The sequence below is a fragment of the Xenopus tropicalis genome, chromosome 10 (assembly GCF_000004195.4).
Source record: "Xenopus tropicalis strain Nigerian chromosome 10, UCB_Xtro_10.0, whole genome shotgun sequence".
NCBI classification, from domain to species: Eukaryota; Metazoa; Chordata; class Amphibia; order Anura; family Pipidae; genus Xenopus; species Xenopus tropicalis.
In genome coordinates, this window is record NC_030686.2 from 3070753 (window position 1) to 3096112 (window position 25360).

Here is a 25360-nt window from a genome sequence, read left to right on the forward strand (position 1 = left end):
GGGAGAGGCCGTGTTTGGGTACAGGGGAGAGGCCGTGTTTGGGTACAGGGGAGAGGCCGTGTTTGGGTACAGGGGAGAGGCCGTGTTTGGGTACAGGGGAGGCCGTGTTTGGGTACAGGGGAGAGGCCGTGTTTGGGTACAGGGGAGAGGCCGTGTTTGGGTACAGGGGAGAGGCCGTGTTTGGGTACAGGGGAGGCCGTGTTTGGGTACAGGGGAGAGGCCGTGTTTGGGTACAGGGGAGAGGCCGTGTTTGGGTAGAGGGGAGAGGCCGTGTTTGGGTAGAGGGGAGAGGCCGTGTTTGGGTAGAGGGGAGAGGCCGTGTTTGGGTACAGGGGAGAGGCCGTGTTTGGGTACAGGGGAGAGGCCGTGTTTGGGTACAGGGGAGAGGCCGTGTTTGGGTACAGGGGAGAGGCCGTGTTTGGGTACAGGGGAGAGGCCGTGTTTGGGTACAGGGGAGAGGCCGTGTTTGGGTACAGGGGAGAGGCCGTGTTTGGGTACAGGGGAGAGGCCGTGTTTGGGTACAGGGGAGAGGCCGTGTTTGGGTACAGGGGAGAGGCCGTGTTTGGGTACAGGGGAGAGGCCGTGTTTGGGTAGAGGGGAGAGGCCGTGTTTGGGTAGAGGGGAGAGGCCGTGTTTGGGTAGAGGGGAGAGGCCGTGTTTGGGTAGAGGGGAGAGGCCGTGTTTGGGTAGAGGGGAGAGGCCGTGTTTGGGTACAGGGGAGAGGCCGTGTTTGGGTACAGGGGAGAGGCCGTGTTTGGGTACAGGGGAGAGGCCGTGTTTGGGTACAGGGGAGAGGCCGTGTTTGGGTACAGGGGAGAGGCCGTGTTTGGGTACAGGGGAGGCCGTGTTTGGGTAAAAGGCACTGGGCAAATTGCAACTGCTACACCACTTTTGGCCCTAACTGGCAGAAGCACCACCAGGGCACTAACCTGAGTGGCCCCTTAGTCACTGGGACCTATTGTGGCTAGCAGGTTACCTGTCCGCTGAGCCAGGGCCTTGGGCTCCTCACCTTGGCTCCCAGCTGTTATTCCTTCTGCCCCAAATAGAGCCCTTTAATGTTATACCTTTCTGGGCCCTCCTCCTGCTTTAGAACCTTCCAGTGACGTCTCTAGTGGCCACTACAAGCAATTACATCTCCATTTCTCAGTACTCTGTCTCCATCTAGTGATCAAACACAGACATTACAACACAATACAACTTCACAACTAATTCATTTAATTCTGAGCAACATTCCCATGTGTCTGTGTGAGTTTCCCTCGGCACCCCCTGGCTGGCTCTTTGGCTCCTGATAACCCCCCCCCTAATGTATGTGTGAAATAATGAATTAACAACCCCCCCCCCCCCCCCCCCCCCGAGTGTTTTGATAAAACACAGAACTGATGAAGATTCTTTAGCGATAAAATTTTATTAGGAAAACACAAAATCACTTGCAGCGTGTTTTACTTTCCCTTTAATCTCGGCACAAAAGCAAAATCTACAAGATCATTCCATGTGATTGGCAGCAGCGATCCCCCCCCCCAGCAGCGCACTGACTGCCAACATTAACCCCTTTATTGCTGGCACAAATAAAACCTATGCAAAATTCCTGATAAAATAAAATTCTCAGTTAGATCTGTCATTTTATCCCTGATACCTGAGGTTGGTGTATTTAAGGCGTATTTACCCCTGACACCCCTTAGGGCCCATCCATGGGGCATATATACCTGAATTAGACTGAGGCACAAGTCACATTAACAGCCCTAAGGAGCAGATCTCAGCGCTCTCAGGAGCAAGCCCTCTATTCATTATTTGCCCCCTAGTGGGCATATTTTGAATGACACCCAGGCTTGTTCTGCCCACAGAGTGAGGTGCAACCCGGGGGGCAAGACAGGGGGCAAATGCATAACCAGGGTGGGTTGTTGCTTGGCAACTGAGCCAGATGGAGTTTGCATTAGTTCTGTGGCCCCAAACCTTATTGGCCCCAGGGTGGCTGCCAGCCGTACCCCATGGCCCTCATCCAATCAGCATTAGGCACTAAAATCATATAAAAGCACAATAAAAAAGATTCAGTAAATCAGTGCAGTTAATTGATCAGAAACATTGGAATCAAGTAGCCAATAAACACTGTTCCTGCCCCCGCAGTTACCCCCATGTACCTGGTGATGCCCATAAGCACTGCCCCCGGGCCCCTATTGCCCCCCTGAGTCAGTAACAATTTACTCTGCAGTAAAACCCAGATACTGCGTTTGTTCTAAAGCGAAGCCCCCAATATGGGAACGTAATAAAGAATCCAAGGCAAATGCGGCTGCGGGGAGTTGTTGCGGCTGCGGGGAGTTGTTGCGGCTTCTTGTTCCTTATGGGAGAATGGGGTCGCCGTAGGCACAGTCCTCCTCAATAGCCAGATTGTAGTCGGCCCCCTTGCCTCCCTTGTACGCACTGGTGACTATGCGCAGCCAGCCCCTCTCTCCCTGCGGGGGGAACACACACATATTAGGGTAAATACATGTACCGCCGAAACCTACAGGAAACAAGGGTGCTGGGAGTTGTGTTCCATGGCAGCTAGGGGGCTTCCCATATGGACTCCCTGAGTTAAAGCGCTATGTTGCCCTGTTGGATTCAGTCCCATAAACAGTATATCTCTTGCTATTTTGTACATAGAAAAGATGAACTACAAGTCCCAGAATTCCTTGTGATCATTTTTGGGGGCTTAGCAGGAGTTAAATAGGAGAGATCCTGGGGCAGGTGTAACAGTAAGTGGGGTATTTATTCTGGGACACAGAACCTAGAAACCCTTCAGAGGTCTTTGAACTATAACTCCCTGCACTGTAGCAGGCTGCCTGGAGGATCCTGGGAGTGACCTAGAGGATTCTGGGAGGATTATTGGGGCACAGTAGGAGGAGTTAAACAGGAGAGATCCTGGGGCAGGTGTAACAGTAAGTGGGGTATTTATGCTGAGACAGAGAACCAATAAATCCTTCTTTGAACTACAACTCCCTGCACAGTGGAAAGCTGCCTGGAGGATTCTGGGAGTGAACTGGGGGATTATGGGAGTGAATTAGGGGATTATGGGAGTGACCTGGAGGATTCTGGGAGGATTATTGGGGCACAGTAGGAGTTAAACAGGAGAGATAGTGGGGCAGGTGTAACAGTAAGTGGGGTATTTATGTAGGGACAGAGAACCTATAAACCCTTTTGTGAACTACAACTCCCTGCACAGTGGCAGGCTGCCTGGGGGATTATGGGAGTTACTTGGAGGATTCTGGGAGGGACAGAGAACCTAGAACCCCTTCTTTCAACTACAACTCCCTGCACAGTGGCAGGCTGCCTGGGGGATTCTGGGAGTTACCAGGAGGATTCTGGGAGGGACAGAGAACCTAGAACCCCTTCTTTCAACTACAACTCCCTGCACAGTGGAAGGCTGCCTGGGGGATTCTGGGAGTTACCTGGAGGATTCTGGGAGGGACAGAGAACCTAGAACCCCTTCTTTGAACTACAACTCCCTGCACAGTGGAAGGCTGCCTGGGGGATTCTGGGAGTTACCCGGGGGATTATGGGAGTTACCAGGAGGATTCTGGGAGGGACAGAGAACCTATAAACCCTTCTTTGAACTACAACTCCCTGCACAGGCTGCCTGGAGGATTGTGGGAGTTGTAGTCAATGGCAGGTTTGGGATGGAAGCAGCTGGTTTATATGTCAGAGTTTCTCACCCAGGGCTCCCCCCATGAATTGCGCACAATCCAGTATTCGGCGCCGCTCTCGTCCAATCCCCATCCAGCGACGGAGACAATATGGTTGATCATGGCGCTGGGCTGGTACTCGGCGTACAGACCCCCCGTGTAGGCATCGAGCTTCTCCGTGGCCATAATCCCACAGCTGCAGGCAAAGCACAATGGGGTTGGGGGTTATAGTTGGGTTTTCTGTCTCCCCAGCAGGGGGGGCACTGACCCCAGGGTACCGCCCACAGGGGCGGGTTCCCTACCTGATTGGCCCATTCTTGTAGATCTCCGCCATCATCTTCTCCCTCCCGCTGACCGAGCCGAAGTCCCCGACCTTCCATAGTGTGTAGTTGGACAGGTAGAAGCACTTCCCGAAGGTCACGCAAGTGCCGCATTGGTTAAACTTGTCGCATTCTGATTGGGGGAGAAACCAATATATTAACCCTTCCTTCCCTGTATATCTGTATTTATATCTATGGGAGGGAGCGACATGGCAGCTCCTACACAGACCTTACTGGCTGCGGGAGAGAAACCAATATATTAACCCTTCCTTCCCTGTATATCTGTATTTATATCTATGGGAGGGAGCGACATGGCAGCTCCTACACAGACCTTACTGGCTGCGGGAGAGAAACTAAGTGGAATATAAATAAATAATACTCAGGAATACCCTGTAAATTATATCCTTATAAAGGAAGCTTACTGATGTCATCAGTTATAATCAGTGCTTAGTGATGTCATCAGTTATAATTGGAGCTTAGTGATATCATCAGTTATAATCGGTGCTTAGTGATGTCATCAGTTATAATCGGAGCTTAGTGATGTCATCAGTTATAATCGGAGCTTAGTGATGTCATCTGTGTATAATACAGGGATATTATATGGACATGAAACTCCTTATTATAGATTAATAAACTACAGTTGGGTCATTTCCCTATGGGACCAAATAGTAAATTAGATCCTTATAAACGGAGCTTAGTGATGTCATCAGTTATAATAGCAGGATTAGTGATGTCATAATAACTTAGTGATGTCATTTGTGTCACATGACTTACTGAAACTTGTATATTATAATAAATACAGTACCCTCATCCCTTTATATGGCCATGGAACGCCTCAGTGACTTATAATATCCTTATATTTTACAACAGGGGGTACATTATTCACTATATAATTCACCCCATCCCAGCTGAGATCTGAATGGCCTTTATTTCCCAGAAGCCCCTGTGTAACCCGGAGTTGCTCACTTTGGTCCCTGGCTTGGTAGTTGTTGCAGGTCTCGTCGGGAATCCCGTGGCTGTTCGCATACTCCCAGACTCCCCCGTGGTCTCCCCCCTCGCAGGATCCGGCGTTGGCGCAATCAATGACGTGCTGGACGGACAGGTAGGCCGAGGGCCACACCCCCTTGCGCTTGATATTAATCCTGTCTGCGAATGGAAAGCACAGGGTCCCAGTCAGTCTCAGTCCCCCCCACGTGCCCCCCCCAGCGCCATTCTCTATTAGTGAATGGGGCCAAGTTACCCTTTAAATAGAAGACAGTAGAGCCAGGACTTTATTGCCTTTATACATGAAACCAGTTGTTGCCATACTGCTTCCCAGGCCTGAAATGGTGTCAATAAAACAACTCCATCTAGTGACAAAACCGGATACGACGTCCCAGCCCAGACGAGCAGTATGGCAGCACCGGCAACCAGAACGGAAAGAAACTGTCTGTGAATTAAAGGGGCGGTTCAACTTTAAGTTAACTTTTAGTAGAATGGCCAATTCTAAGCAACTTTTCAATTGATCTTCATTATTTATTTATTATAGTTTTTGAATTATTTGCCACCTTCTATCTCCTTGTAGCTTTCAAATGGGGGTCACTGACCCCGGCAGCCAAACCCTATTGCTCTGTGAGGCTCCAGTTTTATTGTTATTGTTACTTTTTATTCCTTATCTTTCTATTCAGCCCCTCCCCTATTCATATACCAGCCTCTCATCCAACCTACTCCCTTGTTGCTAAGACAATTTGGACCCTAGCAACCAAAATGGCTGCTCAAACTCTTGAACTGAAAATGAAATCACAAAAAAACCCCCCACAAATAATAAAAAATGAAGACCAACTGCAAACTGTCTCAGTCTCTCTCTGTCTCAGATTGGAAGGGGGATATAAGTAGGTCGGTACCGGCCATGGCGCTGGTGCTCCCGTGGGCCCAGCAGGAGCCGCAGTACTGGGGGATGTGCTGGTTCCGGGTGGTGCTGACATAGTTGGTTCCATTCAGATTGCGCCAGTCCCAGACTTTCGGCAGCTCCGACACGGGGAGGTACTCGTGGGGCCGCGGGTAGGTCCTGGGGGGCCGGGGGGAGAGTGCGGTTAGAAAAACAATGAAATCCAGTTTAAAGCAGATCCATGAAGGAGCCCTCAGTCCACTCAAAGGGGGTTGGGCTTGTGGTGAGTGGGTGTGGTCTGAGCTGGTCATGGCTGGGGGGTTGGCTTCATCAGGCAGTCGCCGGGTTGTCACTATGTGTGTAAGGGATGTTTTATTTGCCTTTGGGCCCCAAGGTGCCCATTGGGCTCCATCTTGTCCTACTGCCTCCATCTTGCCCTACTGTCTCCATCTTGCCCTACTGTCTCCATCTTGCCCTACTGTCTCCATCTTGCCCTACTGTCCCCATCTTGCCCTACTGTCTCCATCTTGCCCTACTGTCTCCATCTTGCCCTACTGTCTCCCTCTTGCCCTACAGTCCCCATCTTGCCCTACTGTCTCCATCTTGCCCTACTGTCTCCCTCTTGCCCTACTGTCTCCCTCTTGCCCTACTGTCTCCCTCTTGCCCTACTGTCTCCCTCTTGCCCTACTGTCTCCCTCTTGTCCTACTGTCTCCATCTTGTCCTACTGTCTCCATCTTGTCCTACTGTCTCCATCTTGCCCTACTGTCTCCATCTTGCCTTACTGTCTCCATCTTGTCCTACTGTCTCCATCTTGCCCTACTGTCTCCCTCTTGCCCTACTGTCTCCCTCTTGCCCTACTGTCTCCCTCTTGCCCTACTGTCTCCATCTTGTCCTACTGTCCCCATCTTGCCCTACTGTCTCCCTCTTGCCCTACTGTCTCCCTCTTGTCCTACTGTCTCCATCTTGTCCTACTGTCTCCATCCTGCCCTACTGTCTCCATCTTGCCCTACTGTCTCCCTCTTGCCCTACTGTCTCCCTCTTGTCCTACTGTCTCCATCTTGTCCTACTGTCTCCATCCTGCCCTACTGTCTCCATCTTGCCCTACTGTCCCCATCCTGCCCTACTGTCCCCATCCTGCCCTACTGTCTCCATCTTGCCCTACTGTCCCCATCTTGCCCTACTGTCTCCATCTTGCCCTACTGTCTCCATCTTGCCCTACTGTCCCCATCTTGCCCTACTGTCTCCATCTTGCCCTACTGTCTCCATCTTGCCCTACTGTCTCCATCTTGCCCTACTGTCCCCATCTTGCCCTACTGTCTCCATCTTGTCCTACTGTCCCCATCTTGCCCTACTGTCCCCATCTTGCCCTACTGTCCCCATCTTGCCCTACTGTCTCCATCTTGCCCTACTGTCTCCATCTTGCCCTACTGTCTCCATCTTGCCCTACTGTCCCCATCTTGCCCTACTGTCCCCATCTTACCCTACTGTCTCCATCTTGCCCTACTGTCTCCATCTTGCCCTACTGTCTCCATCTTGTCCCTCTGGAGCCACAGACAGAGCCAGAATGACGGATGTTGAGTAGAGTTGCAGGTTCCTATACAGACAGGGCTGGATGTATCACGTGAGTGGGGGGCACGTGTGGCACAGGAAGTCGGGGGGGGGGTATTTGCCACTTCCTACTCAGAGATCACAAGACCAAACACACAGATAATCCCCAGTCGGCCGGGTGTATAATTCCATACTTCCTCCTACTGAGCACTGGGCCCCGCCCACACACTAGGTCACATGACAGTACGGGGGGGTAATTAGGGTTACTGTGCTATTATATTATTACCCTATACATTTATATCACAGACTGGTGTCAGACCCTGGGGGTTGTACTGGGTAAAGGGAAAGTGAGATACGTCTGTGCAGTTGGTCAGTTTGTAATTTCTGTAATTAACCATGTGACTACCCCCCCCCATGTGGGGATTCCCCGCTGCTATGGGAACGGGCCAGAAAACGTATCAGCAACACAAAGTGACTCGGAATTAGAAATAGGAAGCAAGTGGCAGAGAGTTGTAGTTCAATGGCGGCTGTACCCCACTAACAGGCTGGGAAATAACCACTTGGGGGGGGGAAAGGGTTTCACAGGAAGTCAGTTCCCCCCAAGTGCAACAATGTATCCCTGGCAGGAAGTCATGTGACCAGCGCAGTCTCTTTCTGTCTCTGTCTCTTTCTGTCTCTGTCTCACTCTGACTTTGCTTTCTCCATCTAATCTGTCTCTCCTGAGCCCTGTCTGTCTGATCTGTCTCACTCTGACTGCCCTCTGTTTCCCCCCTGAAATCTCACCCTTTCTAACAGCCCCTCTCCCATGGTAGGGCCCCCCAGTAACAGGACTAGGGCCCCTGGCACCCCCAAACACACTATACAAATCACTGCTACAGACAGACAGACAGACAGACAAATAGACAGACAGACAGACAGAGGTTTGGGGGGGGGGGGCACTTACCTGATACCCGGGTGCCGTTTGAGGGGGGGCCTGTAGCAGTGCTGCCCCTGCTGGAAGTAGAGCCCCCCACTGGCCCAGGGGAGGAGGCAGAGGAGCAGCAGTAGGTGCCCGGCCATGATGGGACTCTCATGTGACTGACAGGGAAGGAACCAAACTGCCCCTTGTGCTGACTCACTGGGCTGCGCTCCCTGCTCTTAAAGGGACAGTGCACCATTTGTGTATGTACTTGGGGCCCCTTTCATACAGAACCTGAGGTTCCTCCTATATAGAGATAGATACATAAATAGATAGATAGACAGATGATAGATAGATACACAAATAGATAGATAGATAGATAGATAGATAGACGGATAGATAGATAGATAGATAGATAGATAGACAGATAGATACATAAATAGATAGATAGATACATAAATAGATAGATAGACAGATGATAGATAGATACACAAATAGATAGATAGATAGATAGACGGATAGATAGATAGATAGATAGATAGATAGACAGATAGATACATAAATAGATAGATAGATACATAAATAGATGATAGATAGATACATAAATAGATAGATACATAGATAGATAGATACATAAATAGATAGATAGACAGATGATAGATAGATACATACATAGATAGATAGATAGATAGATAGATAGATAGATAGATAGATAGACGGATAGATAGATAGATAGATAGATACATAAATAGATAGATAGATAGATACATAAATAGATGATAGATAGATACATAAATAGATAGATACATAAATGGATAGATAGATACATAGATAGATAGATGATAGATAGATACATAAATAGATAGATAGATATAGATAGATACATAAATAGATAGATAGATACATAGATAGACAGATGATAGATAGATAGATAGATACATACATAAATAGATAGATAGATAGATACATAAATAGATAGACAGATAGATAGATACATAAATAGATAGATACATAAATAGATAGATGATAGATAGATAGATAGATAGATACATACATAAATAGATAGATAGATACATAGATAGATAGATAGACGGATAGATAGATACATAAATAGATAGATACATAAATAGATAGATAGATACATAGATGATAGATACATAAATAGATAGATAGATACATAGATACATAGATGATAGATAGATACATAAATAGATAGATACATAAATAGATAGATGGATAGATAGATAGATACATAAATAGATAGATACATAAATAGATAGATACATACATACATACATACATACATAGACAGATAGATAGATATATAGATAGATATATAGACAGATAGATAGATAGATAGATAGGTAGACAGATAGATAGATACATAGATAGACAGATGATAGATAGATAGATACATACATACATAAATAGATAGATAGATACATACATAAATAGATAGATAGATAGATACATAAATAGATAGATGATAGATAGATAGATACATACATAAATAGATAGATAGATACATAGATAGATAGATAGACGGATAGATAGATACATAAATAGATAGATACATAAATAGATAGATAGATACATAGATACATAAATAGATAGATACATAAATAGATAGATAGATACATAGATACATAGATGATAGATACATAAATAGATAGATAGATACATAAATAGATAGATACATAAATAGATAGATAGATGGATAGATAGATAGATACATAAATAGATAGATACATAAATAGATAGATACATACATACATACATACATACATAGACAGATAGATAGATAGATAGATGATAGACAGATAGATAGATAGATGATACTGTGCACTTGGGTATTAGCACCTCGAGTACCAGAGGGCTTATAATGACCAAGGGGGGCAAAGCTACAGCCCCTGATCTGCTCTTGGCTCAGGAGCTTACACTTACTGTTCCTGACACACAATGTGTAAGTAGAAATGCAGAGAACAAGAAGGCAATGACACCCCCTATTGGGCAGATGGGGTAAATACCAATGATAAGACTCTGGCTGAGGCCCCCCATGTGATATATAAGGAGCCCCCCCTGTGTCAGAACTTACCCCAAACAGCAGCAAACTGGGTGCTGAACTCGGGGGTGCAGGGACTGGCACTTACCCCCCCCCCCCCAGCCCTGGCTGCAGTTCTATAGAACCCAGTGTATATCATAGCCAGTGTATCCGCCATCACTGCCTGTTTAGGAAGATACAACCCGACCCATTTGCCCCACATCCTCCCAGTTCCCTGTCCCTCGGGCGCCCGGCTGTGCAGAGATAACACTCACTGACGTCAGCTCGGCTATAAGAACCCTGGGGACTTAGTGGCTCCCACAGTGTCACTGCAGCTCCACCGAGAGGGTCACCCACCCACAGAGCCCACCCACCCACAGGGCTCACCCACCCACAGAGCCCACCCACCCACAGGGCTCACCCACCCACCCACAGGGCTCACCCACTCACCCGGAGGGCTCACCCACAGAGCACCGGCACCATGCGCGAAATAGTCCATCTACAAATAGGCCAATGTGGCAACCAGATTGGCTCAAAGGTATGTGCTCCCCTCCTACCCCCCAGTCTATGGGCTCCCTTTCTACCCCCCCAGTCTATGTGCTCCCCTTCTACCCCCCAGTCTATGGGCTCCCTTTCTACCCCCCAGTCTATGGGCTCCCTTGCTACCCCCCCCCAGTCTATGTGCTCCCTTTCTACCCCCTATGGGCTCCCTTTCTACCCCCCTATGGGCTTCCTTTCTACCCCACCCCCCCAGTCTATGTGCTCCCTTTCTACCCCCCAGTCTATGTGCCCCCTTCTACCCCCCAGTCTATGTGCCCCCTTCTACCCCCCAGTCTATGGGCCCCCTTTCTACCCCCCAGTCTATGGGCTCCCTTTCTACCCCCCAGTCTATGGGCTCCCTTTCTACCCCCCAGTCTATGGGCTCCCTTTCTACCCCCCAGTCTATGGGCTCCCTTTCTACCCCCCTATGGGCTTCCTTTCTACCCCACCCCCCCCAGTCTATGTGCTCTCTTTCTACCCCCCTATGTGCTCCCTTTCTCCCCCCCCCCCCCAGTCTATATTCCTTGCTGTAGAACTGTTCTGGAAGCCTCTCAGTGCACCCAGTTATTATTATGTTGGGGTTTCTTGGTTTGAGTTGCACCCCAAGATTTTGTTTTGAAACAATTTGGCTTTTCTATGATAAAATTTTGCATTTGGGGCGGAAGAGGCGACACTGCGATGGGCCCAGGGATCAGCCAATCACTTTTATTGCGAATTAAAGGGGTCATAGTGGCCCCCATATCCAGCATGCAAATGTGACTATTTTAGGGTGTAACTACAAGAGCCTGGGGTGCTGAGTTCCAGCTGATGGGCAGCCCCCCTATGGGCACAACTCCCTGCCCCCCTATAGGCGCAACTCCCTGCCCCCCTGCTATAGGCGCAACTCCCTGCCCCCTGCTATAGGCACAACTCCCTGCCCCCCCGCTATAGGCACAACTCCCTGCCCCCCCCTGCTATAGGCACATCTCCCTGCCCCCCTGCTATAGGCACAACTCCCTGCCCCCCTGCTATAGGCACAACTCCCTGCCCCCCCTGCTATAGGCACATCTCCCTGCCCCCCTGCTATAGGCACATCTCCCTGCCCCCTGCTATAGGCACAACTCCCTGCCCCCCCCTGTTATAGGCACAACTCCCTGCCCCCTGCTATAGGCGCAACTCCCAGCCCCCCTGCTATAGGCACAACTCCCTGCCCCCCCCTGCTATAGGCACATCTCCCTGCCCCCCTGCTATAGGCACATCTCCCTGCCCCCCTGCTATAGGCACAACTCCCAGCCCCCCCCCTGTTATAGGCACAACTCCCTGCCCCCCTGCTATAGGCACAACTCCCTGCCCCCCTGCTATAGGCACAACTCCCTGCCCCCCCCTGCTATAGGCACAACTCCCTGCCCCCCTGCTATAGGCACAACTCCCTGCCCCCCCTGCTATAGGCACAACTCCCTGCCCCCCCCTGCTATAGGCACATCTCCCTGCCCCCCCCTGCTATAGGCACAACTCCCTGCCCCCCCCTGCTATAGGCACAACTCCCTGCCCCCCTATAGGCTGATCCCCTTTGCCTCTCGCTGGGGGCGGGGCTTCTAATCCACAAGGAATGTAATGAAATACCTGATATGTATCGGGCTGTTCCTGCGCTTATAGTGACACAGGCGGGATTGTATTAGCAGCCGGGCTTCCCGGGAAGCGCCTGAACGCACCGCTAGCACTCTATGTATGAAAACATATCAAGGCCAAGGTAACGTTATCCCTTTGTGCAGGTCTGGCTGGGAGCAGTGATACCGTATGTTACACTCGCTGCGGCTAATACGGAGTTAATGTAGTTACTGCTGCCGGCTGCAATGATTTCCACTCTGTTATGCAGAATTAATGGGGTGAATAGCTGTCTGGGCTAGGGGGTGTGCAAATAGTGGGGCAATGTCCTGGGCAGTAGGGCAAGATGGAGACGGCAGGGCAAGATGGGGACGGCAGGGCAAGATGGAGACGGCAGGGCAAGATGGAGACGGCAGGGCAAGATGGGGACGGCAGGGCAAGATGGGGACGGCAGGGCAAGATGGGGACGGCAGGGCAAGATGGAGACGGCAGGGCAAGATGGAGACGGCAGGGGAAGATGGACACGGCAGGGCAAGATGGACACGGCAGGGCAAGATGGGGACAGTAGGGCAAGATGGGGACGGCAGGGCAAGATGGACACGGCAGGGCAAGATGGACACGGCAGGGCAAGATGGGGACAGTAGGGCAAGATGGGGACGGCAGGGCAAGATGGGGACGGCAGGGCAAGATGGACACGGCAGGGCAAGATGGGGACAGTAGGGCAAGATGGGGACGGCAGGGCAAGATGGACACGGCAGGGCAAGATGGACACGGCAGGGCAAGATGGGGACAGTAGGGCAAGATGGAGACGGCAGGGCAAGATGGACACGGCAGGGCAAGATGGACACGGCAGGGCAAGATGGGGACAGTAGGGCAAGATGGGGACGGCAGGGCAAGATGGGGACGGCAGGGCAAGATGGACACGGCAGGGCAAGATGGACACGGCAGGGCAAGATGGAGACAGTAGGACAAGATGGAGACAGTAGGACAAGATGGAGACAGTAGGGCAAGATGGAGACAGTAGGGCAAGATGGAGACAGTAGGACAAGATGGAGACAGTAGGACAAGATGGAGACAGTAGGGCAAGATGGAGACAGTAGGGCAAGATGGAGACAACCCACTGATCTGCATCACTGTTGAAATATAACTCCCAGCCAGGAGCTGCCAGGTGGTTTTGGGAGTAGTAGTTGAACAATGGCTGAAGGGGCATTACAGCTATTATTTGGTAAACCCTCCAACAGCTCTACAGTATTTAAAGATCAATTGGCCACAACAGGGGGGCACCGCTTTACAAGATAAAGCAGTATGGCAGCTTCCACATCATTTGTACAAATATAGAGATAAACAAACTCATTGCAGGATATAACTATAGAATATAACTCTGTGCCTCTAAGCCCCACCCCCATAACGTGACAGTCGCTCAGGCAGAAGGGACTCGGAACTCTCGCTCGAGAGCTGCAACATCAGGGTGTGTCTGTGGGGTCTCGGAGCCGCTGGGCAGAGCTGATAAGGAGAACTTGGGCTGGTCCTGCTGAATGGAGGGGGAGATAGGGCTGCGGCTCCTCCGTGCTTCCTGGGCGCCATTAGGGCTTATTATCATATATAACCCACTGCCCCGGGCAGGGCACAACCTGGGGCGGCTGGAACTGGGTTAGGAACGCTGTAGGGTATTGGGGTGCAGGAGGGGCCCCCAAACAGCCTGGTGACATCTCCATTTTGTGTTTCATGCAGTTCTGGGAAGTGATCAGCGATGAACATGGGATCAATAACCAGGGCAGTTACCATGGAGACTCGGCGGTACAGCTGGAGAGGATCAACGTCTACTTCAACGAGGCCCATTGTAAGTTCCGCTGGGACCCAAACGGGTCCAAATATAGAGAATAAGGCCCCTGGGAAAGTGGGGAAAGTATGATATAAATCAGGAATCATGGTTCCCAATAGTGATGGGCGAAATGTTTCGGCAGGCATGGATTTGCGGCGAATTTCCGTGTTTCACCATTGGCGGATTGTTTTGCGAAATGGATGAAAAAATTTGGCGCAGAAAAATTCGCCTGCGTCAAAAAAGAATAGCTGCGGGCGACGAAATAATAGCCGCGGGCAACAAAAGAATAGCCGGGGGCAACAAAAGAATAGCCGGGGGCAACAAAAGAATAGCCGGGGGCAACAAAAGAATAGCCGCGGGCGACTAAATAATAGCCGCGGGCGACAAAAGAATAGCCGCGGGCGACAAAAGAATAGCCGCGGGCGACTAAATAATAGCCGCGGGCGACAAAAGAATAGCCGCGGGCGACAAAAGAATAGCCGCGGGCGACAAAAGAATAGCCCCGGGGGCGACAAAAGAATAGCCGCGGGCGACAAAAGAATAGCCGCGGGCGACAAAAGAATAGCCGGGCGACTAAATAATAGCCACAGGCGAGAAAATAATAGCCGGGCAACTAAATAATAGCCACGGGTGACAAAATAATAGCCACGGGTGACAAAATAATAGCCGCGCAACAAAATAATAGTCGCGCAACAAAATAATAGCCACAGGCGAGAAAATAATAGCCGCGGGCGAGAAAATTATAGGCGGATGACAAAATTATAGCCGCGGGCGACAATTTTTTTTGCCGCACGACATTTTCGCCGTTTCGTAGATCTTTTGAAAGATTCACAAATTTTTCAGTGAAACGGAACAGATTCGCTCATCACTAGTTCCCAATGTTGTGATGAGACGGTTCGGGGGAGTTGGGGATAAAGGCCACATTAGCCCTAAATATGCCATAAAACCCCAAATCATTCATGGTGATGCGTTTCCCCCTCTCTCCCAGCCCACAAGTACGTGCCCAGAGCCGTGTTGGTGGATCTGGAACCCGGGACCATGGACAGTCTCCGCTCCAGCAGCATCGGACCTCTGTTCCGCCCCGACAGCTTTATCCATGGTGCGTCTCCTGTAGGTTCTAATTGGGGCAAATTGTGGCCTTGACCAAAAGTCTGAAATCTGCCCATATTGTCGGCTACAATGTCCTACTTGGCCACTTCCTGATCTCATTGGCTGCTTAGTCCCTAAACCGGATGTCTGTAGGTGCAGCCACCTAGGCAATTGCCCCACTGCCCCATACATCATCACTGAGGGCTTTTCATCTAGCCATGGGAGGCAAAATACTGTATTGGGCCACCGTAATGAATCTCTGGGCAAACCCCCCACCCACAGTGACTGAGGCCTCTCCCTCTAGCCATATTGACAAATTATTAGCCAACTGAGCCTCTCTATGTTCTGTAGTCATTTCTAGCAGTTAAAGTTCTCTTGCTCCAGCCATGGTACCAACACAAAGGGCAACTGGGCCTGTCATATAGTACCCCTGTCCAAATCCCTGCTGCCCCGACCCATAAGATATACAGCTCAGTAATTCTGTGGTAAAGATGGACAACCTCTATCTCCAAAGTCATCTCCATCCCAGTTATCCGACTGGACCTTCTCTCTACGCCATAAGGGTTTAACTCTTTTTTGTCTGAATATTTCAGGAAATTCTGGCGCTGGGAACAACTGGGCCAAGGGCCACTACACAGAAGGAGCAGAGCTGATCGAATCGGTAATGGATGTGGTGAGAACGGAAAGCGAAAGCTGCGACTGTCTGCAAGGGTTCCAGCTGGTCCATTCCCTTGGGGGGGGCACCGGTTCCGGGATGGGCACGCTGCTCATTAATAAGATCCGGGAGGAGTACCCCGACAGGATCATGAACACGTTCAGCATCATGCCCTCGCCCAAGGTCTCCGACACGGTGGTGGAGCCGTACAACGCCATCCTGTCCATCCACCAGTTGATAGAGAACACGGACGAGACCTTCTGCATCGATAACGAAGCCCTGTACGACATCTGCTTCCGCACCCTGAAGTTGACCACCCCGACCTACGGAGACCTCAATCATTTGGTTTCCATGACGATGAGCGGGGTGACCACATCTCTTCGCTTCCCCGGGCAGCTCAACGCCGATCTGAGGAAGTTAGCGGTCAACATGGTGCCCTTTCCGCGCCTCCATTTCTTTATGACGGGCTGCGCTCCCCTGACATCTCGCCGAAGCCAACAGTACAAGGCGCTGACCGTGCCCGAGCTCACCCAGCAGATGTTTGACGCCAGGACCATGATGACCGCCTGTGACCCCCACCATGGCCGCTACCTGACCGTGGCCGGTATCTTCCGGGGTCAGATGTCCACCAAAGAAGTGGACGAGCAAATGCTATCGGTGCAGTCCAAGAACAGCGCCTACTTTGTAGAGTGGATCCCGAACAACGTCAAGGTGGCCGTCTGCGACATCCCACCCCGCGGCCTCAAGCTGGCGTCCACGTTCATCGGCAACAACACGGCCATTCAGGAGATCTTCAGGCGGATCGCCGACCAGTTCTCGGCTATGTACCGCCGGAAAGCGTTCCTGCACTGGTACACCGGCGAGGGCATGGACGAGATGGAGTTTACCGAAGCCGAGTGCAACACCCACGACCTCATTGCCGAATACCAACAGTACCAGGAGGCCACGGCCGAAATGGAAGAATACTTCGAAGAGGAGGAGGAGGAAGTGGTTGAAGGAATACGGATCACAGAAACGATAGAGAAAGTCATCAAGTAGGAGTCGGCCGGCTCCCAAATAGAAGATTTAACCAAAATTGACCAAAATTTAGTGACAGAACTCAAGTTGCTCCTCAGGCTTTGGGCCTCCTCATACCTTATAGCAATTCTGTTGGTTCCGATCACAGAATCATTATGGAGGACCCTTCGCTTGTTCTGGGATTGGGGTTCATGTATAGAAACGTATATTATGGGTTTAGGGAACGGGTTCTGCCCACTTTTTTATATCAAAGCCAATAGGAGAGATCGACCAGTCGGAGACATTAGTTACAGATATCGGGGGCCATTAGTGAAGCAGAAGCCGCTGCCGTATAAAGGGGACACCGGAGGCTTTCCGTGCCCGACCAGTGAGTCTGACCTCACAAGTTGAAGAGAAGCAGCTTTAAAGGGGCCCCGTCAGAATAAATAGGCGATAAATGTCATATTATGTATCATAGTTTATAGAAAACAAATATACTTCTACTTTAGGTCAAGTGTTGTGGTTATTGGGGGGGGTGGGGTGATTATTGGGGGGTGGGGGGGTCTTGGTACTGGGAGCCTTTATCACTTTAAGGTCAAAATTACAATAAAACAGACAGTTGCCCCATTTATATGGGGGGTTTGCATAACACAGGTCATAGGTCTTCTGTCTTGGGTAGGGGGTCTCTCAGTCTGGCCCCCTTCTGCCGCCCCCCAAGCAGGTGTATGATGTACAGAGTGCTATTCTGCAATTGGTCTTCATTTTTGATTGTTTGTACTTTTTTTAGTTATTTTACTTTTTTTTTTAATGCAGCTCTCCAGTTTGGAGTTTCAGCGGCTATCTGGTTGCTAGGGTACAAGCTACCCTAGTAACCAGGGAGTGGTTTGAATAGGCAACTGGAATATGAATAGGGGAGGGGCTGAATAGAAAGATAAGGAATAAAAAGTAACAATAACAATAAAACTGGAGCCTCACAGAGCAATAGGGTTTGGCTGCCGGGGTCAGTGACCCCCATTTGACAGCTGCAAAGAGTCTAAAGAAAAATAAAATAATGAAGACCAATTGCAAAGTTGCTAGGAATAGGCCATTCTAGAACATACTAAAGTTAACAACCCCTTAAGCACAGGTTGGACACCTTTACTCTAGAGCAGCGGGGGCCTCATTTAGCCCCCAATGGCGGTTCAGCCGTTGCTCGGGGTTACAGCTGTAGGAACATACTGGTGTATCAGCCTCAGGGCAGCAATATTTACCCCCAAATCTCAGCCCGACCTACTTTTAGGCAAATAGGCTTTCTACCCAGAACTCCCCATACTGACAGTCAGGCTGAGTGCCCTTATCATTGATCCAAGGACCAGCAGGGAGGGGCTATCTTGGCTCTATCCCGTGCATTGTACAGAAGGAGCCAGTGTATCTATACTCCGCCCTATTTCATTGCAGCCAATGAGACTTTGGGAATAGCAGTACCAGCTGATCAAGGAACCCCATCACACAATCGCTCCCTTCCCGTCCCCGTTGCACAAGGAGCTGCTGAGAATGTCACTACGCCCCACAGAATAACACTCGTTAGTTTAAGTGGATACTTCAGAGAGGAGGGTGAGTGCCACTCACTTCAAGTACAGATCCCTGCCTCACAAGTCACACAGACGCCACCAATCAAACGGCGCCACTGGATTCCAGAGAATGCAAAGGGCAAACGTATGGGCAAATGTTAGCTGTACTCATAGGATACATTGCTGCACTTATAGCTCCTCCCCCACACAATGTGCAAGAGTAAGCTCCGCCCTATACAATTAGGTATTAGTATTAGGGTGAAGTCACACGGAGCTACTAGTAGCAGCTACAGAAACAGACAATGCTGATCATTTACTGATAATTGTCCCTATATGTGTTTAGCAGAGGCAATTCTCAGTACTGTCTATGGCAGGGGGTTTTCTGGTGTTTAGTAGCTGCTACTAAGTAGCTCTGTGTGTCTTCACCCTTAGGGCAAAGTCACACTGAGCTACTAGTAGCAGCTACTTTTTCACAGCTACTAAACCCCAGAAAATCCCCTGCCATAGACAATACTGGGAATTTCCTCTGCTAGAGACAATTATCAGTAAATGATCAGCATTGTCTGTTTTAGTAGCCGTGACAAGTAGCTGCTACTAGTAGCTCTGTGTGTCTTCACCCTAAGGGAGAAGAGACACAGAGCTACTTAGTAGCAGCTACTTGTCACGGCTACTAAACTCCAGAAAATCCCCCGCCATAGACAATACTGAGAGTAAATTCTGCTAAACACACATAGGGGCAGTTATCAGTAAATTATTAGCATGGTCCATTTCTGTAGCAACGACAAGTAGCTGCTACTAGTAGCTCCATGTGTCTTTAGGGTGAAGACACACTGTGTTACTAGTAGCAGCTACTTTTTCATGGCTACTACACACCAGAAAATCCCCTGCCATAGATAATACTGAGAGTTGCCTCTGCTAAACACACATAGAGACAATTATCAGTAAATGATCAGCACTGTCTGTTTTAGTAGCTGCTACTAGTAGCTCAGTGTGTCTTTGCCCTTAAGGGAGCTATTGTTGAAGTTTATAATAATGGACAATGTACCCCAATAACCTGTGTTATCACCACCATAAAACTTGTTATGGTGCATTACTTTGTTTAAAAAAAAAAATACCAAAATGGCAATTTCAAATATTTTCCGTTTAATAAGCAGCCAATGTAAGCAGAGAATTCAAGGCCAAGTAGTTCTCTCTCATCAACGAAGCCAGTGATTGGTTGTTCCTAAGCTTTAACTACAGGAATGAGCAGCAGTCGGAATAGTAGGGGTCCCCCTAGTTAGAAAAACACTTCACCTCCATTTTTGGGGTGAGAAGAAAAAGTTGACTCATTACTAAGGGAGGAGCCCGGAACCCAATCATGTGATCAATAAACACAAAGATACAGAGAAGGAATGTTCCGGGCTCCCACCCAGAGTAACAGATACAAACTCGCTGTGTGAGTGTGAGTGTCGGTGTGAGTGTGAGTGTCGGTGTGAGTGCAGACTCTATAAATAAACAAAGGGCATTTCCCCAAAACTAGAAACAAATCTGATCCTGATTTATTTACTCATGGAGTTCAATGTAGGAACAGAGAACAGTTGCCTCGTTAAGTTAATGATTCCGCATCACAGGAGGAGGGTCTCCCCGGCCGCCGCGGGGGGTTGCACTTCTCTCGCCCAGAGGAGGAACGAGCTGCTGGGTAAGAGTCACATGCTGCAGGGGAGAGAGAATGTGGCAGTTAGAATGTGGCAGTTAGAATTCTGCAGCTTATATATCTGTATAAATGTACAGGATCTGTGTGAAGTCACAACGACCAATAGAATGAAGTCTTACATAACCAATGGCCCCAGAAGCCATTGTATGTATGTTATTTGGCCAATTCTAAGCAACTTTTCAATTGGTCTTCATTATTTATGATTTATAGATTTTTAATTATTTGCCTTCTTCTGGCTCTTTGCAGCTTTCAAATGGGGGTCACTGACCCCAGCAGCCAAACCCTATTGCTCTGTGAGGCTCCAGTTGTATTGTTATTGTTACTTTTTATTCCTTATCTTTCTATTCAGCCCCTCCCCTATTCATATACCAGCCTCTCATCCAAACCACTCCCTGGTTGCTAAGGTAACTTGGACCCTAGCAACCAAATAGCTGCAGAAACTCCTGAACTGAAAATGAACTAAAAAAAAAAAAAACTACAAATAAATAATGAAGACCAATTGCAAATATTACTCTCTACATTATACTAAAAGTTAACTCAAAGGTGACCAACCCCTAACATTCCTCGGCTGCTTATTGGGTACCAACAGAATTCCTATAGCAGAGAGATCAGGGCTGGAGCAGGAAGGTCATTACGTCTATAAAGTGCTAGCTCTTGTGCCAATATGGATTACTGAGACACCACATGCTACATATAAATGGCAACAATACAAGTTCTCTAATTATAAATCCATCGGGAAGGACAGGGGGGGCGGCACAGGGAGGGACGGGGGGGCGGCACAGGGAGGGACGGGGGGCGGCACAGGGAGGGACGGGGGGGCGGCACAGGGAGGGACGGGGGGGGCGGCACAGGGAGGGACGGGGGGCGGCACAGGGAGGGACGGGGGGGCGGCACAGGGAGGGACGGGGGGGCGGCACAGGGAGGGACGGGGGGGCGGCACAGGGAGGGACGGGGGGGCGGCACAGGGAGGGACGGGGGGGCGGCACAGGGAGGGACGGGGGGGCGGCACAGGGAGGGACGGGGGGGCGGCACAGGGAGGGACGGGGGGGCGGCACAGGGAGGGACGGGGGGGCGGCACAGGGAGGGACGGGGGGGCGGCACAGGGAGGGACGGGGGGGCGGCACAGGGAGGGACGGGGGGGCGGCACAGGGAGGGACGGGGGGGCGGCACAGGGAGGGACGGGGGGGCACTTGTGTGCAGATTTGCAATGTTTTAGAATTCTCTGTATCTATAATGTAAAGGCCCAATACACAGAGCACATTGTGGGGGCGGGAGCAGAGAGTTCCTCGTTACCATTCCATTGGCCGCTTCCTCATCCAATCGCCGGCAGTTATTCCTTCTTCGGTTTAGCGATCCTCACATTGGCCAATGCCGCCTTCTCCGCTTCCACTTTAAACTGAGGCTTGAGTGCCGCCCGCACCGCCCTGGCGCAGATCTGCGAGTACCTGATGTAACTGGGGGGCAAACGGCAGCGACAGTTACTCACATATTGGGGTGTCAGACCCCCCCCGACTTGTTATAGGCAGGAAAACCTGCGCCACTGGGGCTTCACTGGGGGGGTAGTTTCTTAAGGTGGCCATACACGGGCCGACTATAGCTGCCGATATGGGTCCCTTGGACAGATTCGGCAGCTAATCGGCCCGTGTATGGGGAGAGCAGAGCGGCCTGGCCGACCGATATCTGGCCTGAAATTGGCCAGATCTCGATCGGGCAGGTTAGAAAATCTGGTCGGATCGGGGGCCGCATCAGCTCGTTGATGCGGTCCCCGATCCGACTGCCCCATTGCCGCCCACATAACCCGATCGTCTGGCCCCAGGGCCAAACGATCGGATTATTATTTTTTTTACCTAAATGCTCCCCGATATTGCCCACCCGTAGGTGGGGATATCGGGGGAAGATCCGCTCGCTTGGCGACATCGCCAAGCGAGCGGATCTGCTTGTGTATGGCCACCTTTACACTAAGTTACATATACACATGTAAGAAACAGCCCATCATTAAAGGTAATGGTAAGATCCTGGGGGGGCAGATTTAGCCAATAGCCAGTGCAAGGGGGGCAGATTTAGCCAGCTCAAGGGGGGGGGGGGCAGATTTAGCCAGCTCAAGGGGGGGGGGAGGGCAGATTAGCCAGCTCAAGGGGGGGGGGGGGCAGATTTAGCCAGCTCAAGGGGGGGGGGGGGGGCAGATTTAGCCAGCTCAAGGGGGGGGGGGGGCAGATTTAGCCAGCTCAAGGGGGGGGGGGGGGCAGATTTAGCCAGCTCAAGGGGGGGGGGGGGCAGATTTAAGCCAGCTCAAGGGGGGGGGGGGGGCAGATTTAGCCAGCTCAAGGGGGGGGGGGGCAGATTAGCCAGCTCAGGGGGGGGGGGGGCAGATTTAGCCAGCTCAAGGGGGGGGGGGGGGGGCAGATTTAGCCAGCTCAAGGGGGGGGGGGGGGCAGATTTAGCCAGCTCAAGGGGGGGGGGGGCAGATTTAGCCAGCTCAAGGGGGGGGGGGCAGATTTAGCCAGCTCAAGGGGGGGGGGGCAGATTTAGCCAGCTCAAGGGGGGGGGCAGATTTAGCCAGCTCAAGGGGGGGGGGGGCAGATTTACCAGCTCAAGGGGGGGGGGGGCAGATTTAGCCAGCTCAAGGGGGGGGGGGCAGATTTAGCCAGCTCAAGGGGGGGGGGGGGCAGATTTAGCCAGCTCAAGGGGGGGGGGGCAGATTTAGCCAGCTCAAGGGGGGGGGGGGCAGATTTAGGCCAGCTCAAGGGGGGGGGGGGCAGATTTAGCCAGCTCAAGGGGGGGGGGGGCAGATTTAGCCAGCTCAAGGGGGGGGGGGCAGATTTAGCCAGCTCAAGGGGGGTGGGGGCAGATTTAGCCAGCTCAAGGGGGGGGGGGGCAGATTTAGCCAGCTCAAGGGGGGGGGGGCAGATTTAGCCAGCTCAAGGGGGGGGGGGCAGGATTTAGCCAGCTCAAGGGGGGGGGGGCAGATTTAGCCAGCTCAAGGGGGGGGGGGGCAGATTTAGCCAGCTCAAGGGGGGGGGGGCAGATTTACCAGCTCAGGGGGGGGCAGATTAGCCAGTCAAGGGGGGGGGGCAGATTTAGCCAGCTCAAGGGGGGGGGGGGGCAGAGTGGGTGGTAGGGTGGGGGGGAAATGTCCCAGTGCCGGGACAATAATGTACATAAATAAGTCGCTAACAGACGGAGTGTATATATATACCGCTTGGCTACATACAGGGCCTCGCTATGGGGGTATTTAGCCCTCAGGGATGAAGCCGCCGGGCTAGAAACACCCAATACCCTCCGCCCCCCCCTCACCTACCTGAGCCCGGCCCCCCCTCACCTACCTGAGCCCGGCCTGTCTCCAATAAGCCACCATTTTGCCGCAGGAACCGAATCTCCAAATCAACCAGTGACCGAAGAGCGACTGACAGAAGGTCAGAAAGCGCCGATAGGAAAGGGAGGGACCTATATCTGTCGGCGGCCAATGACCTAGAAGCGCTGTATAATATCAGCCAATCACACGCAGCCCTGGAGGGTGAAAGGCAGCGGCCAATAACAAGAGCGGACAGGAGGAGGCGTTCTATCCTCGTCGAATCTCGATGGTTTCGCTCCCTTTCGCATTTCTTTTTTGCTTGTAACAACTTTATTGCGAGCAAATAAACAGAACAGTAACCTAATAGCAAGATGGCGGCCGGGACATTTTGTACCTCAAGGAGAGAGGGAACACAGTGACCTAAGCCTCCTTCATGTAATTACTTCAAATAAAGGAACAGTAACACTCTGTAATATAAAATACAGTCTGGAAATCTCTTCCCCCTCCCAGATACCCCCCCCCCCTGAAAGCCCAGTTACTGAGTGACTGAAACCCAAGTCTTTCCCTATAACTTAATCTTTGTTATGTGCTAAGGTGGGACCTGAAAGTGGGCTTAAACCTAAATACTCTAATAACCACTGCCATAAAGAGATAAATATATGGGGCCACATTCATTCCATCCCTCCAGATATTGCTGAACTACTGCTCTTATCTTCCTTTGACAAGATGGTGGGAGTTGTAGTTTAACGACAGCTGCAGGCTGGCCTGCCCTGACCTATGGCGGCAAGAAAACTAAAATAGACGCTGCTGCCTTGTGCGGCTTTACCCCTAGGGCAGGTGGGTCAGCGTTGGGATTTGGGTGATTTAGGGCTCAGGAGCCAATAGTAACAGCACCGAGAACACAGTGGGGCTCATTTAAAAACACTTTGCACCTGGGCAGTAACCCATGGCAACCAATGAAATGGTGAGCGGGATCAGATTTGGGTTCCGCTGTGATCCCTATAGAGTTGTTTAAGGGATTCTGTTGATATTTATGGGCACTGTTTATCTCTAAATGACACTGTTACACAGCTAATAATTCCCTCTGCCATTTAACCTTTTATTCTTCAACCAACAAATGTATTTGTAGCTGTAATATTGGTGTGTAGGCGCCATCTCAGTGCCTTGTGCCTGAGTCTGAGCTTTCAGCCAGCGCTACACATTAGAACTGCTTTCAGCTAACCTATTGTTTCTCCTACTCCCATGTAACTGGAGGAGTCCCAAGCCGGACTTGGATTTCTTACTATTGAGTGCTATTCTGATACCTACTGGGAGCTGCTATCTTGCTTCCTTCCCATTGTTCTGCTGATCGGCTGCTGGGGGTGAGGGGGGGGGATATCACTCCAACTTGCAGCGCAGCAGTAAAGTGTGCCTGAGTCTGAGCTTTCAGCCAGCGCTACACATTAGAACTGCTTTCAGCTAACCTATTGTTTCTCCTACTCCCATGTAACTGGAGGAGTCCCAAGCCGGACTTGGATTTCTTACTATTGAGTGCTATTCTGATACCTACTGGGAGCTGCTATCTTGCTCCCTTCCCATTGTTCTGCTGATCGGCTGCTGGGGGTGAGGGGGGGGATATCACTCCAACTTGCAGCGCAGCAGTAAAGTGTGAGTGAAGTTTATAAGAGCACAGGTCACGTGATTGGCAATTTGGAGGACAATTTTGTTGCTGGAAAGGGGTAACCATTTGGAAGCAGCATGTCCCAGGGCAGCACAGTCAGAAGAATTGTAACACAAATGGTTTCTTTCTTTAAAGGGGCAGTAAACCC

General features: G+C 50.7%; 3 protein-coding genes across 4 annotated transcripts; 1 reads left to right on the top strand and 2 right to left on the bottom strand.

Moving 5' to 3' along the window:
- Positions 1 to 1389: 1389 nt before the first annotated feature.
- On the bottom strand, positions 1390 to 8464 carry ctsz (cathepsin Z). The gene is given in 6 exon segments (NM_001112956.1): positions 1390 to 2447; positions 3687 to 3852; positions 3959 to 4109; positions 4943 to 5122; positions 5860 to 6023; positions 8336 to 8464. Coding segments are annotated over 6 exon segments (891 nt in total). The 5' UTR covers positions 8452 to 8464; the 3' UTR covers positions 1390 to 2333.
- A 2272-nt stretch (positions 8465 to 10736) lies between these two features.
- On the top strand, positions 10737 to 17531 carry tubb1 (tubulin beta 1 class VI). 2 transcript variants are annotated; one of them, XM_031894677.1, is made up of 4 exons: positions 10737 to 10869; positions 14187 to 14295; positions 15266 to 15376; positions 15960 to 17531. In XM_031894677.1, the coding sequence occupies exons 1-4, from the start codon at positions 10813 to 10815 to the stop codon at positions 17057 to 17059; spliced, it is 1377 nt and encodes a 458-aa protein (XP_031750537.1). In that variant the 5' UTR covers positions 10737 to 10812; the 3' UTR covers positions 17060 to 17531. The 2 variants fall into 2 exon arrangements, with proteins under 2 accessions (XP_031750537.1, XP_031750538.1); XM_031894678.1 differs by lacking the exon at positions 10737 to 10869 and adding an exon at positions 12484 to 12600.
- A 2158-nt stretch (positions 17532 to 19689) lies between these two features.
- Positions 19690 to 23995, bottom strand: atp5f1e (ATP synthase F1 subunit epsilon). Its single transcript, XM_031894746.1, has 3 exons — positions 23584 to 23995; positions 21554 to 21714; positions 19690 to 20259 (listed from the first exon to the last, which is right to left on the bottom strand). The coding sequence occupies exons 1-2, from the start codon at positions 23613 to 23615 to the stop codon at positions 21591 to 21593; spliced, it is 156 nt and encodes a 51-aa protein (XP_031750606.1). The 5' UTR covers positions 23616 to 23995; the 3' UTR covers positions 19690 to 20259; positions 21554 to 21590.
- Between the last annotated feature and the right edge of the window lie 1365 nt (positions 23996 to 25360).

Excerpts from the sequence above, each read along its gene's own strand:
- tubb1 (XM_031894677.1), top strand. The coding sequence starts at position 10,813 with ATGCGCGAAATAGTCCATCTACAAATAGGCCAATGTGGCAACCAGATT. Across the intron at positions 10,870-14,186 it reads GCAACCAGATTGGCTCAAAG|TTCTGGGAAGTGATCAGCGA; the intron begins GTATGTGCTCCC and ends TGTTTCATGCAG. Across the intron at positions 15,377-15,959 it reads CCCCGACAGCTTTATCCATG|GAAATTCTGGCGCTGGGAAC; the intron begins GTGCGTCTCCTG and ends TGAATATTTCAG.
- atp5f1e (XM_031894746.1), bottom strand. The coding sequence starts at position 23,615 with ATGGTGGCTTATTGGAGACAGGCCGGGCTCAG. Across the intron at positions 21,715-23,583 it reads TGGAGACAGGCCGGGCTCAG|TTACATCAGGTACTCGCAGA; the intron begins GTAGGTGAGGGG and ends TTTGCCCCCCAG.